The 13,724-nt window shown below is 43.8% G+C and overlaps 1 protein-coding gene across 2 annotated transcripts in view; it reads left to right on the top strand.

Annotated features, from left to right (window-relative positions):
* The first annotated feature begins 11,060 nt into the window (after positions 1-11,060).
* The window catches only part of JMJD1C (jumonji domain containing 1C), a 164,281-nt gene continuing 161,617 nt past the window's right edge, over positions 11,061-13,724 (top strand). For both annotated transcript variants that reach the window (XM_065670935.1, XM_065670934.1), the window contains exon 1: positions 11,061-11,406. In XM_065670935.1, coding sequence (XP_065527007.1) covers positions 11,248-11,406 — 159 coding nt within the window. In that variant the 5' untranslated portion in view covers positions 11,061-11,247. The remainder of the gene's footprint in view (positions 11,407-13,724) is intronic.

Raw genomic sequence — 13,724 nt, 5'->3', positions numbered from 1 at the left:
CCCACATTTCTTTTTCAGTGCTTTCATGTACTGAATGTTGTAACCAAGTTTTTGTTAACTCTATATGACTTTGAATGGCATAAGATAGTAAATCTGCCACTTACCTTTTATTGTCATTAATACAGGTAAAAATGCTACCCCCTTTTAATCACTCCATCTAGTGGGTGCTCACATTCAGTTGTTTGTCCTTTTTCATCTGGGCATCTTGTGTGCTGCTTCTCAATACCCTGGCCACTGGTCTGAAGGCTTTATTGATATTCTCTGTTCTGGGAGGGCTCGTCTTTCTTTAACACAGCAAAATTTGCTTTGCTTTAAAGAGTGCAGGTTACTAAGCACTTACACAAGGATGCTGTTCTAACCTCACTGGAAGTTAAGAAAGTTATCATAAAGCTTCCCAGAAATCTTCAGCTGTCCAGGGAAGGGGGAGCTGGGGAGGACACCAAAGGCATGGCTTAATAGGAGCACCCTTGTCCTCACTCCTGCAAGCAGCACAAGGATTCAGCAGCCACTGCTGCACAGGGTGACTGCCATCTCTTCTTCCATCCTCTTGCAAAGCCTCCCAGGCTTGTTCTGGGGCCTGAAATCAAAGCTTAAGTTTTCTATGACATTATAGCATAATCATACAGTGTGCTAGTAGATTAACAGTGACAGGATCATCAGCCCTTACTTTGTATTGAACTTCCAGTTTACAGAGCTTCTAGGGACAACATTAATTTCCACCCTGCAGAAAACAACTACTTGCTTTTTACTATACAGAGTGACTAACCGTCAGCACTGAAGAAAACAAAGGTTATATGGGAAAAAGTTACTTTGCTTGCTTATGTAGCATTGCTAAAACTAGCATATATGCACAGCAAAATATTTCTGTTGGTCCGCAGGTCCCATACTTTAAATGGAAACCATTTGTTTCTACCTCTAAAAGATCCTTCCTGTCTTCTGTGGCAAGGAAGTCACCCTTTAGTCCTTTCCTCTGTTATTTAAACAGGACATTACCCGCTAACAGAGTACATTTCTACGTAGTATTGTGTCCTTAGAATACAAGTGCAAGCTGTTTAAGACATTAGCAATAACTATCAAACGCTGGAAGCCTCTCTGGGGAAGAGAGGGAGGTTTGCACAGGAATTTTGTGCACTGCTAGAAATCCCTACCAGAGTTTCTTATTCCATGCTCACTTCAGAAGGCAGCCTGAAGATGTCTCATAGTAGGAACTCTGCCATTTTCTCTTTCCAAATAGCTTTTTAATTCTTAGGAAAGTTGACTCTGAAAAATGGAGCACAATCTTCAGCCTGTCTAGACATTCTGTTTGCTGAATGTTTAATGTCCTGGTATAACATAGCTGGACTATAGCAGTGGAAAGTGATGAAGGCAGGAAAAACAACAGGCAGAACTTCTGGTTTAACAGGCATAAATACACTGCTGCTGTAGCTGCTCAGAGCTAGTAGTCTGCAGGAGGCTAAGGAGCAATTATCTACATTATGTCAAGGAAGCTCTGTCTAGACAAATCAAAACTTCTTCCCACAAAGGTTTACCCTTTTTTGCATACCTTTTGTCTCCCAGAAGTTGCTAGAAAGAACTGTTAGCCATCAAAAGTGACACTGAAAGGCACCATCACACACACGTCAAAGACAGGAATCAGAAGCTGGTTTGTTATACCTTCTGTTCCAACCCTATTCCTGTATGGACACAGTTCTTCCACATGCTCTTTTTTTTTTTTTCCTCTCCCACATTTTAGAAAACAATCCACCAAGATGCATGAAACCCAAAGTAACACATAAGGTTAGAAACAGAACAACAACAAAAAAACAAACACACATACACATCCACCCCAAAAAACCCAAACCAAAAACCATCACCAACAAAAAAATACCCCACCAGCACCATCCCTAAAGTGCAATCTAAAACTCAGGAACATCAGCAGGTGATCTCTGAAGTACTTAGGACCACTAACTCCACAAAGATCCATTATCAACAATTAATTGTGTTGATCGACTGAATTAAAGTCACCTTTATTGTTTTAAGCTGTCTACCCACTGGGCTCTCAAATACAAACCAAATACTCAAGTTCTCTCATCCTTGGCATAGAACAAGTCTTGTAGCTAATGCAAATGATGGAAGGAAGACATTAATACTTACCCTTACTTTATTTCCCTTTCAATGAGCTGCATCACAACTGTAAGCACTACTAAAATCTCTTGCATAAATGACTTCAGTCTCAACTGAATTAGCAATTATCACCAAAAGTGCACTTTCAGACCTTTTTTATATTAAAAGAGTTCACCTAACACAAAACACAAGTGTTAAATTGCTGGGACATAACTTAGAGAGTTCAAAGCAGGGAAAGACATAAGAAAATTGAAGTCAGCATGAGGCTCTGAGGTGATGCTTATTATAACCATTTCCTTGAACTTCCATTCTGTCTTCTGTTGTCAGTAATTTCAAACAAGAAGGACAGCAGATTTGCATTACATTTGGGCATACAAGAGTCACAAATTATGGGTTTAATAAGAGCCATTTGACTCCTCTTCCTATAAAGGGAACATCACTCCCCAGTCTAGGCCATCAGTACAGCCACACAGGCTGGCTCACCACCTGCCTTGGACCTTTACCTTTCTGAATCATCTCAAATCTCTGTGCAGTCATTTAAAGTCTGCTCCAGGTGAATAACACCACTGGGATTACAGGGCTAGCAGAAATGACTTGCTGGACTTTTCTGAAGTCTAGGTTACACCTAGGGCTTTTAGATACAGATCAGCTTGTGCTGGGGAATTTTTTGCACACTGTATTATCTTAATGCAGTTACAATTGCAACCCAATGTTATATAATTTGGGGTCATCTTTCTTTAGATGTGGTCAAATAATGAATATTCCCATATAGTTTACTGCTGCAACTCAGTAATACAAAGTTACCTTGAAACAGCTTTTTTGATTAAAAGGGAAAAGATAACAGAGAGGGGAAAAAATAGGGAACTGAGATGCAGAGATTTATCTTCAATTGCTATTCTTCCTTTTGCCTCACTTCAGGCACTTCTAATATTAGAGCTAACAAGCATTACGGGCTGTTACTCTTAAGGCATGATCAGTATCTAAATATAGGAAGGGTAGTGCAGTAACTGGCATCCATTAGTTTCTTGGATTTAGGACTCAACAGTGAGACTAAGCCCACCTTCAGACCACTCACTGAAACTGTTGGTCTTCTAGAGACCTGTGCAATTTGTGTTCACATCTGTGTCCATGCAACCACCTACACATACCTTGCTAAAATTACTTCAGGTGTTATATTAAGAGCATTTTGGAATATTATAAATGTACAGATATTGTTCCTTAGGATTCCTACATATCATACTACAAAATAGCATGGGACAGAAACAGATAAGTACCTGGATAGATAAAAATTTGAAGAGACTAATTTCTTCAAATTAATAAAAACTTCAGGTCCAAAAGCCGTATGCAAAAGGAAAACAATGATATAAATAAATGTGACTGAACATTAGTTACACTGGAAACATCAGTAATGCAGATACCTGCAACTACTGAGGACTAAGCACATCTGAGCAACTCTCTTCTGATCTCTCCGTTTATGTATGTCTATGCCTTTTCAGATAACCCTTTCTAAGACCAATTTTGAGTATAGCCTTAACAAATGTGAGACAGACCCTAGAACACTCCTAATGAGAAGAGTAAATTAATCGAAGAAGTTACTGGCTCACTAGCAAATTTGTGAGTTTTAACTGAGATAACAACGCCAGGAAAAAATCAGCACAGAATCTGTAACATGATTTGTTTACATCCTGTGCTATACAACACTATGAAATATTAAGACAATCTGTACCAAAGAGGTAAAAATTGTTAGACAGTAGCTATTGCTGAATTGCAGGACACAATTAACACTAATTTGTTAATCCTGTTAACTCATAGTTATCACATGTGATAGTTACTGGTTTGGACAAAGCTGGTATTAAAAAATTCTGCTTAATGATATAAACATAAAGGGAAAGTACTAAATTTGCATTAAGAAAATGCAAAGGAATTTGGATAGCAGAGTAGTAAGAGTGAGGCTGACAGACAGAAAGTGAGGATAAATGTTATTATAGAACCTTACAAAAAGAAGAGTTAGCTAAAAGGTGGGGTTTTTTTAAGTGATTATGAGCTTTTCTTTCTACCTCAGTTTCAGAAAGACCCAATCACCTGGTTTTGTTTTTTCCAAACAAGGAAGTAGCCATAAGTGACACTGTCAAGTCTTTATCCCTTAGCAATGCTTAGTCTAATGATAGCAAAATTCAGCTATTTCTCATCTGGGCTTTAGAGCTGTTCTAGACCCTAAAAGTTCCCATTGGCTTTTTATTGTGTGTATTGTGTAGTGGCATGCTAAGCAATTTCTTTACCATAACCACAACTTCTATTAGGATAAGTAACATCAACATCAAAGTGATTTCAGTCTAAAGCTGCTGTTTGCAAGAGCCCCTGCTTCTGAAGGGGGCACAACCCCAACACAATTCATATAGAAACTAGAGTTTATTAGGTAAGAAATCACGAGGATGGCAGCACCAATACAGCTTTTAATAGTGATTTTTTTAAAGATAAGTAAGAAGCTTTGATATAAACATTGAGAAAGTTACATACAGAGTACTAATCAGATTATAACACTTCTGCCTCCGAAATTAGAGCTGGTTGAAGGTTCTTATGGTACCACACGTGGTGGATTGAAGCACTTGGAATAGAAGATTGCAGAATTGCTCATTTTCACTTTTTTTATCTTTACTACACAACACACCAGTGATCTCCAATGAAGATAAGAGTCATGATCCAGCTCCCAGTTAATTCAAAGAAGATCTATATGTTTATTTCAGTGCTGAATATGTGCTATTTTTTTCCATCAGCAACAGTATCTACTCATAAAGTGATCAACATCTTTCATCCAAGACACTAAGAAGCTCTTCTACAAGATTCTAACAGACTTTAGCATAGAAGTAATAACTGCCTTCACAGTTACTTATATTTTCAGAGTTGATTTTACTGTTGCCCATCTGCTAACCTTATAAACCTACTAATTGCAAAACCAGAGAGATAACAATAACCGAACATTTAACATTAGGTAAAAATACACTCACACACTGGATAATCCACAAAATGTGTGCTCTAGAGACCTCTGTGAGAGAAGCAGGCATTTCTGTACACCAAACATTACTGCTACCTAATACCCTGCCAGCAGTACCAAGCACTTAGTGGCCTTTATACAGCTTAGGTGCAAGTGGGAGGAAACACCACTGGAGGCAAAGGTTCTCAGAAAAGTGATTAATTCATTTTTAAGGATGATGGTTTCAGATTCACAGGATAAAGGAGCACCAATGCTGGGAGCAATCCACTGAAAGGCAGGCCTTTTCAGGAAGAACATCAGCGTTACTGAAACTGCTCAGGCTTTGAATATGCCGGACCTCTCCTAGAGTTCTGTTCTGTAGCCAGATCCCCTCAGCTAAGTAAGAATTTATTCTCAGTTCTGGCTCTTTGTTCTGGGTGTTACAGTGTGTGTTGTCCCAGGAAAGCTCTGTTAGGGGCCGACAGGCATGCCTAAAGCTCAGTCTGGTTCTCAAGAAGTACCAAAGCCTCAAGCTGGTATGAACAGCTTGCTGAAATGTAAGGAAGAAACTTGAACGGATATCTAACATTACTAGGATGGCTACAAAAAAAGACACAAAAACATTATACTGCTTTGGCCTGTGCATCAACCTTGCTTTCAGTACTTGCACCTCTGCTGAGTGACCATTAGCCAACTAGGAAATGGCATCTTCCGTCTGTGTTTGGAAGAAACTAAAAACATTTTTCTCCAAGCATATTCAAAGAGATTGTTTTAGAAGACATTATCTGATAATGCCAAGGTAGGGTCCTTAAGTTTCATGTAACAAATTAAGCATGTAGATATTCAGGGAAAGGTGGACACTAGCAGCTTTGTTATTGCTATTTCACCACCCTCTACTTTTTACCTCTATAGAGTATAAACTCATCAGTAGTGGGAAAGACTGTTCGGTACCAATAACATTCTGCCTTCAGGTTGCAGTTAAATACCTGCAGAAACAGTGGCAGCTGTTAAAGGTGGAGGAAGGGGGCCACCTCCACTGTAGAGAACAAGGGGTGTGTGCCTCTCAACAGCTTCAGGGCAGAAGTCCTAAAGCTCAGGAAAACCTGCTCTTGCAGCTTCATTGGGCTATGCTGGCTGACTGCATATTTAAAACAGATGTGGGGTGTTTGTGAGCTTTGTATTACCAGTTCAAGTGTGAGGCAATGGTAAGTAATTGGGAATGATATGGGGCTTGCGGACAGTGGGAGTGTGTGCGAAGGGAGAGGAGCTATAGATAGGTTAATGTCTTAAGATGTCAGCAAGCTTCTGAGGAAGGGGATGTATTGAAAACCGTATTTTTTAATTTGTTTAGACACGTTTTGGTGATATATCATTAACTGGAACAGAAAGTAATGTAGGAATTTGAGTGTGCTGTGGGTGCTTATCTATTCTAGGCTATAAACTGACTGTGAAACATCACATGGAGGCTCAGGAGTGCTCCTTACTATTGTAAGTGCAGACGGAGTAGCACCCTGTGAACTGCGGTGTTTTCTAGTGCAGGCATGGCTGGAATGATTTGCAAATGCAATCAACTTAAATCTTTCTCCTTTGTATGCTTGCAGCAATAGCCAGGATGGTATCAAGAAAGTTCTGAAGGGAATACCAGGCATGGTGGGGTGCTCTATTCACCTGTGGTGTAAATATAGCAGTAAATTTACAGCCTTTTTACAAGTGAGAAAGCCAAAACACAGGAAAAGATCAGTTAGTGGTCAGTTGACACCCCCAGATGGAGTTGTGGCTGTAGCCAGTGATGCAAGTAATAGTAAATCACCGTAGGGGGTTAGTGGTAGAGCTGGGGAAATAATCCTATGAACCATAACTCCTAATGTTATTTACCTTAGTACCCCCAGGTGTTTAATGCAGACTGTGCACCTGCATTAAATAGCTGTCCTTAATCATATTTTCCCACTAGCCCTTGTGTCCCATTCAGTTCTCAAGGACTGTCTTACCACTGAAGTAATTCTCTTTTCAAGAAAGACGGTTTTGGTAGGATGCATCAAGAAAAGCCCTTGGATTCAATGTAGAAGATAACTTTTGATTTCCAACTCTCTTACCTTATCTTTGTAGTAGAAATAACTGAAGTTTGAGAGAAACTGGTTTTCTCTTGGCTATGAATTCTCATGTTAGAAAACTTTTGAACCAAATGATGCAAATTTCTATTAAATATAAATTCTTAATTTCTGATGCTGAGCTCTGGAAAGTATTAGATATGACTTTCCAAATTTCTGAGGAATTATGGCTTTAGAGGAGACTGATATTTGCTATCTCTTAAGGAAAAGGTAAAACATCTAAAAGTATATAGCATAGAATTTTAGGAGGAGCCGGTTCAATATTCCGTTTGCTTAAGGGTTGTGACAGTGACAATTCATTTTGCCTTCCTCTGTCAAAGTGGAAATAACTATTTCTAAATGCAGAATTTATCTATGTGGATAAGGTACAATTACTGTCAATACAGGCTGTGCTGGATTTTAATCTGTAAGTTAGAAATGGCTCTCAGCAAAGACTTTAATTTTGCAACTGACCAATGTGTATGCTTTTGGAGAAGTGGGACTGAAAATATCTGTAAAAAGAAAAAAAATCCCACCCTTTATTTAGCAATCTGTACAATTTAAGGATGCTGTCAATACAGTATATGCATGACAGCTTTTTCAGATGATTAAATGCCCAGACGAAGTGGGGTCTATAACCATAGAAGCCATTTGCATTTGTTGAAGATAAGAACAGCACCATCAATATTTTTTCACTTATATTAAAAAAAAAAAGGAAAGTGCAGTGATTCTTGAAATAATGTATATCTTGTCTTCTTGACGCTTGAAAGTATAGAACACAGTCTTGTTTCACTCATCTTCCTATTGCCATGACTTGGTTGCCTCTTTCAGATGGGCTCAGGTGGTTAGCAGTGAAGTGCAGTTTGGGTGAGAGGATGGACCCAGAAGCTCATATCTAGTATCTGTTGGTTTTCCGTTGTTTGGATGGCTGAACTTTTTTACTTTATCTGTAAATCTTGGTAACTCAGTTGAATACTCGCCATATTTACTGCCAGAACTGCACTGGGGCCACATAGGAATGCAATGGTGGAGTTTCCTCACAGTCTGTTTCCAAAGAATAGCCCTCCTTCTCTGGGGCTCAGCCTTGAGGCATTTTGCTTTGGTGTTTTCTGGACTTCTTCAGCCTGAAAATGTCAGCCCTGTTTTGTTGTTGCCCATGGGTACCTGCCTCTGGGCATTGCCCCTGAGCTCCAAGAGGATGATTCCTCTGGCCTTCTTAGAGTAATCTATGAGAAGAAGCTTCCTTATGCCACTTTCTTAAGAAGATGCATCAATTCATACCATCCCTAATTCTTTAATCCTGTGAATTTTGGTGTTTGGAATTTTCAGTTCAAGTATTGCATAATACTTACCAAGGAAATAGAGGAGGAAGGAAAGGGGAATTAATGTGTTGGTTTGATACCTGCAAAGACTTCTGAGAAAGGAAGAAATCCTACTGAAATGTGATAGAGCACAGATTATCTAAAAGTTAGTCTCTAGATTATCTTCAGGCGTTGGGCCACGGTACCACTACTTAATGTTCTGTTGCAGTTGGGGGTTCTGAGCTGACTTAATCACATCCTCAACTCTTACCACTCTCCCCATTTCCAGCACTTTGCAGAGAAACAAGATGAAAAGGGGGAAGCAAAGAAGAAATGGTGAACAGAGGCTAAGAAAGTAAGTTGCCTAATGTGGGAAATGTGTTCAGCAACCTATGGGTCTCTTGTATGCTGATCCACCTGAACAGAGGAATTCTGACCTTCTTAAAGGACATACAGGTAACAAAAGCTCTTCAGAACTTAATAACTGAAAGAACAAAGCTGAGTTGCAGGGTGACCAGGGAGTGCAGCTGCCCTGACAGCATGTCGAGGCTCTCCCTTAAGCTCTCTTCTCCTGGTCTACCTGGAAAGTTGTTTGAGGAGCCCTGTGCTCAGTGTTGTGGCAGGGAGCTGGGCAAAGGTCTTGCCCTTCTCATCAGGCATCTGTGAACTGATAGCCAACCCTGGGAGTTTACACCTCAAGGCTGATGTTACTTGATCTTACTGATAATTTCAGGAAATGTGGTAACAACTACAAAATGATACAATAACCTTTAGTGAATTCTAACCTGTGCTGAAATGATTCTGTAAAACATGATTCTGGTATCATCACTTTGTGACATTATTTTTTGGAACAAATTAAAAATACTTTATTAACATGTTGGTGTTCCATGACAAATTTACAAGTTCAGTCTGGAGTTGGGTAACTTTTTCATATTACGGTTTGCACGCTATTTAAGTGTATAATTTGGTAATCTCAAACTATTCTTTGGCTAAACAAGAGGGGATCTAATCTTTCTAGTTTGAAAGAGTTTTATATTTATTTAGTTATTAACTTCTTTTTATACCCTTTATGAATAACTGCTTTGTATTTAGCTAATATTTGCTTGTCCTGCAAAATGCAGGACTTGGGTTGATTGTAGCATTACCTTTCCTATGTGGATGAAGATCTCATAAAGCTCAAATGTGCTGTGGTGTCTTCTACAGCTAAGGAGCACACCTCTGCATCCCTGGTCTACTGCCAATGGGATGACAGGCAGATGTAGGTTCTTGTATAAATGTTATGTTTTATAAGCTATTAGAATACTGTGAACAAACCTGTCATGGTGAATTATGATTCTTTTATTCCTGTTAATTAACTCCTCTTGTACCAGAGGTTGTTTTACTGAAATACATTGGAATGTGCTTATTTTGCACCCTTGATTTATTGCTTTAGCCTCATAATCTATTTTTTTAAAAATGCACTATTTAAATTTGTCTTCTAGTGCTAGATGAGAGATCATTAACCTGCTCTCCTCAGAGCAAGGATACCAGTGACGAAAGCTACACCTCTAGATAGCGTGAAGGAAAAACTCTCAGAACGCAAATATAGCATTACTACATTACTACAGCATGACTGCAGGACTCAATACAGAAAACAGTTAAGGTGATAGCAACTGCTACAGAACATGGCTTTGTTATGTGTTATAACCTGAGCTCTCTAGGTTGAAGTACATGTGAGCTGGCTGCTCTGATGTCCTCCGTTCACTTGCGTTCAGTGTTATATAATGTCTATTGGGTCTGAAGTGTTGTTCATGCCTGTAGAGGCTTATTGATGATGGACCAAACAAACACTGTTCTCGTAGCGTTGCCTGGCCTTATTTGCAATAAGAAAAGCTGGATGGTTGCCTTTGTTTAACTAGTAAGAAGCTAAAGGGGGGGGAAGAAGGCACTGCAGATGAGGGCAGCGCCGCTCCGAACTTTCCCGACCCGTGGGGGGTCGGAACCAGGGGCGTCCTGGTCGCGTGCTCCTGCAGCGGTCCCCCCAACCCGAGCTCTCGGAACAATACGCCTAGAGCAGGGTGCGGGACAGCCCCGGGCCACCTGAGGGGACGTGCCCGGCTGAAGCTGTGTCCGCAACCTCGCCGCGGGACGGGAGCCGTGCGGACGGTGTGCAGGTGCCGGCAGCCGCAGGCGGCGACACGGGGTGGTGGGAGCGGGCGGTCCGCAGGTGAGAGCCGTGCTCCCCCGCCGCGGGGCTGGCAGGGTGCGGCAGCCCAGGGCTCCCCCGGCTGGAGGCGACCTCCGCGGGGGGCAGTCGCTCTGCGGTGCTAGAACTTCCGCGCACGGCCGGGACCCCCGGCCCGCCCTGCCGGTGTCGGGAGGCGCTGCTGCAGGGTCCCGGTGCGGGCCCAGCCCGGGTGCCGGTGCCGCCGCGGCCGGACTCTTTGCCAAGCGGCGGCGGCGACCGCTCGCCCCCTCCCCGCGCGCTGCCTGGCGGAGGGAGACGGCGCGTGGTGCCGGTCGCCATGGCAGTGGGCTGCGTGGGCGGAGTGGTCGGGGCCGCAGCGCGCCGGTGAAAGAGAGCGCGAGCGAGCGAGCGAGGGAGCGCGCGCCCCCGGCCCTCTCCCGCCCCGCGGGTGTTTGTGTCAGGCGGCAGGCAGCGGCGGAGCGCCGCCGCTCAGCCCGCCTCTGAGGCGAAGAGCCCCTCGCCAGTCCCCGCTCCGCGCCGCTCCCGCCATGGGCGGCCCATAGAGCAGGGGGCTCGGCGGCTGGTTGCGGTGCCTGCGCGGCGGCGGCGGCGGCGGCCATGGCGGTGGCGGTGGAGACGCGGCCGGAGCTGGTGGGGAAGCGGTTCCTGTGCGTCGGCGGAGGCGGCGGCGGCGAGGAGCCGCCGGAGAGCGGGCGCTGGCGGGCCGGGGTCATCCGTGCCGTGTCCCAGCGGGACTCCCACAGCCCCGACCTGGCGGTAAGAGCCGCGACCCGTCCCGTGCCGGGCCGGGGGGCTGCGGTGGGGCCGAGGCCGTGGCGCGGGGCCTGCGGCGGCGGGGGGCGGTGGGACGCCCCGGGCGGGTCCGGCGTGACACAGCCTTTCGCCCGGGGGGCGGCGGTGCGGGGGGAGAATGCGTGTCAGCGCTCTGGTGGCGGGGACGGCTGACGTGGAGCCCCCGCCGCCGCCGGGGGTCGAGGCCGGGATGAGACGCGTTTATCCACGGCATGTGCTGCAGCGGCGCGGGGGGGACGGCGCCGGCCCCGGCCCCGGTCCTCTCCGTGCCCCCCTTGCGGATGCGGCCCCTAGCCTTGCAGCTGCGTCCGGCTGCGGTGGTGTTGAGGGAGGGAGAATACCTGGCCTGGGCGGCGGGGGAAAACCAGCCTGCTCCTGGAGCAGCTTGTCTCAGGCTGGGGGCGAATGCGCCTGTTCTGGGGGAATGCAGAAAGCGTCGTCATGTAGCACTGACCGACGGGGGCTAATGTGCTGGACGCGGTAGTGGTAGCTGTTACTGAAAGAATGTCATTGTTTCCCTTCCTTTTATGTCCGCTGTCACTGTTTTCCTAAGGGGTGTAGGAATGTGCGTGGCGGCTAGCGAAGGAACCAGGATATGTTCTGTTGTGCTCAGACACACTCTCGCTGGGGGGAAAACACGACCAGGATTTCCTTGGGTTAGTGTTCTGAATGCATAATCTGTAAAATGGAGTTTTATTGTGCTCCGTGGATTTAGTCGTTTTTTCATTTGCGAGTTTTGTGGTCAAGCGAGTGCTACGCTACTGCTGTGGCTGTCTTCTTCCGTGATTTTTACATTATTTGGTGCTTCTGAATGCACATTTAAAAATATCACGACTATGTAAATGGGCATTACGTAGGCTGAAAAAAGGAATCACCAAATTGCGCTGGGCAATCCGTATTGCTACTGGTGAGGGGGAGGCGTTCACAGCCGAGCACAGTTCGGAGTGGAATGTTGCCTTTTTTACAAACTCATCAAGCAAACAATTGCCTGGTTTTGGAGCTTACTGATTGCTTGTTGCGGAAAGTGCGATTGGCAAAAATGTAGATTTCTTGTTTTCATACATCCCAGGCTTTAAGCCTTGTTTTAGAATCAGAATGTGTGTGACACTTGAAATGCTACTTTTTCTGCTATATTGTGGGCTGTTTATATCCCGTTCCCCCCATCCCTCCCAGCTATAATTTAAGTAGCATGCTGTTCATGCCCTTCTTTATAAAATGGCCTGTGTGTTCAACCTCTGGTTGTATGTGAGAATAGTCTAGAATGTTTTTATTTTTAGAACCTGTTTTGGATGTTGTTCTTGCAGGATAGTATTCTCTAGAATCTATGTACAATTATGGAAACACTGAGTAAGTTTTAAGGAGCTGTTTACTAACATTTACAAGTCAGAGCCATAATTTGCAAACTCTAGGGGCAGAGCTGACAGAGAACGGACATTAAAACCAAGGCATTTCAGGGGTTGTATCTGTTACGTTAAATGGATAATGTACACTGCCTATCGTAAATACTTGCTACTCTTCCTAACTATGCTGAGTGTTTTTATCTTCATATAGTCTTTCATTACAGTTATTAGTAATTTAAGGAAGAACTGTAGAGTTGTAGCTGTTTCCTGAGGCAGGATGACTAAGGGTGTGCTTGTATGTTGTAGTAGAGTGCTGTTTGGATAGATCCAAACTACCTGAGGAGCAGTATGAATGCTCCAGTCTGCACTTCAGCCTGGGTGTAGTGCAGTGCTATTGTGGCCATATTCCTTCTGGTATTCAAGCTAACAACACAGTACTGCATTATGCTGTGTCGATAGATTTCTAGTCACCTAGGAGTGCTGTAAGCCTGGGAAGGTTTTGGAAATACTATCTAGGTCTAATGAGTCACAGATTAGTACTTACCTACTGGAGTGTCACTGCCCCTCTAAGTGCAATATTTGGTTTTTGTGTTACCTGTTTTCTGTCCCCAAGGCACGAACAAGCATAAATTGCAGAGGGAGTGGATAGAGGAAGAAATGATAAGGTTTCTGCTAGCAACAGGTAGTTTCTGTGGGTTAGGCTCTCCTTTTGCATTTGTTAGTTGATATTGGTTAACATGAGTATTCTCTTCCCCTGACCCCAGTGGAGGACAAGATTATTTTCTTCAGCTAGCCTTGCCTCCACGTGAACTGAGATAGATGAGTGCTGCTCTTATCCTTCCATGGCTTTTGTTTTGAGGTGGCCTTCCCTATGAATAGCTTCAGACCCTTCTGCTACTCATCAGTGGAGTGAAATAGTAATTCTTTTGACAGTTTCATTGC

The sequence above is a fragment of the Lathamus discolor genome, chromosome 3 (assembly GCF_037157495.1).
Source record: "Lathamus discolor isolate bLatDis1 chromosome 3, bLatDis1.hap1, whole genome shotgun sequence".
Classification (NCBI taxonomy): Eukaryota; Metazoa; Chordata; class Aves; order Psittaciformes; family Psittacidae; genus Lathamus; species Lathamus discolor.
This window is presented reverse-complemented; position numbering and strand designations above follow the sequence as displayed.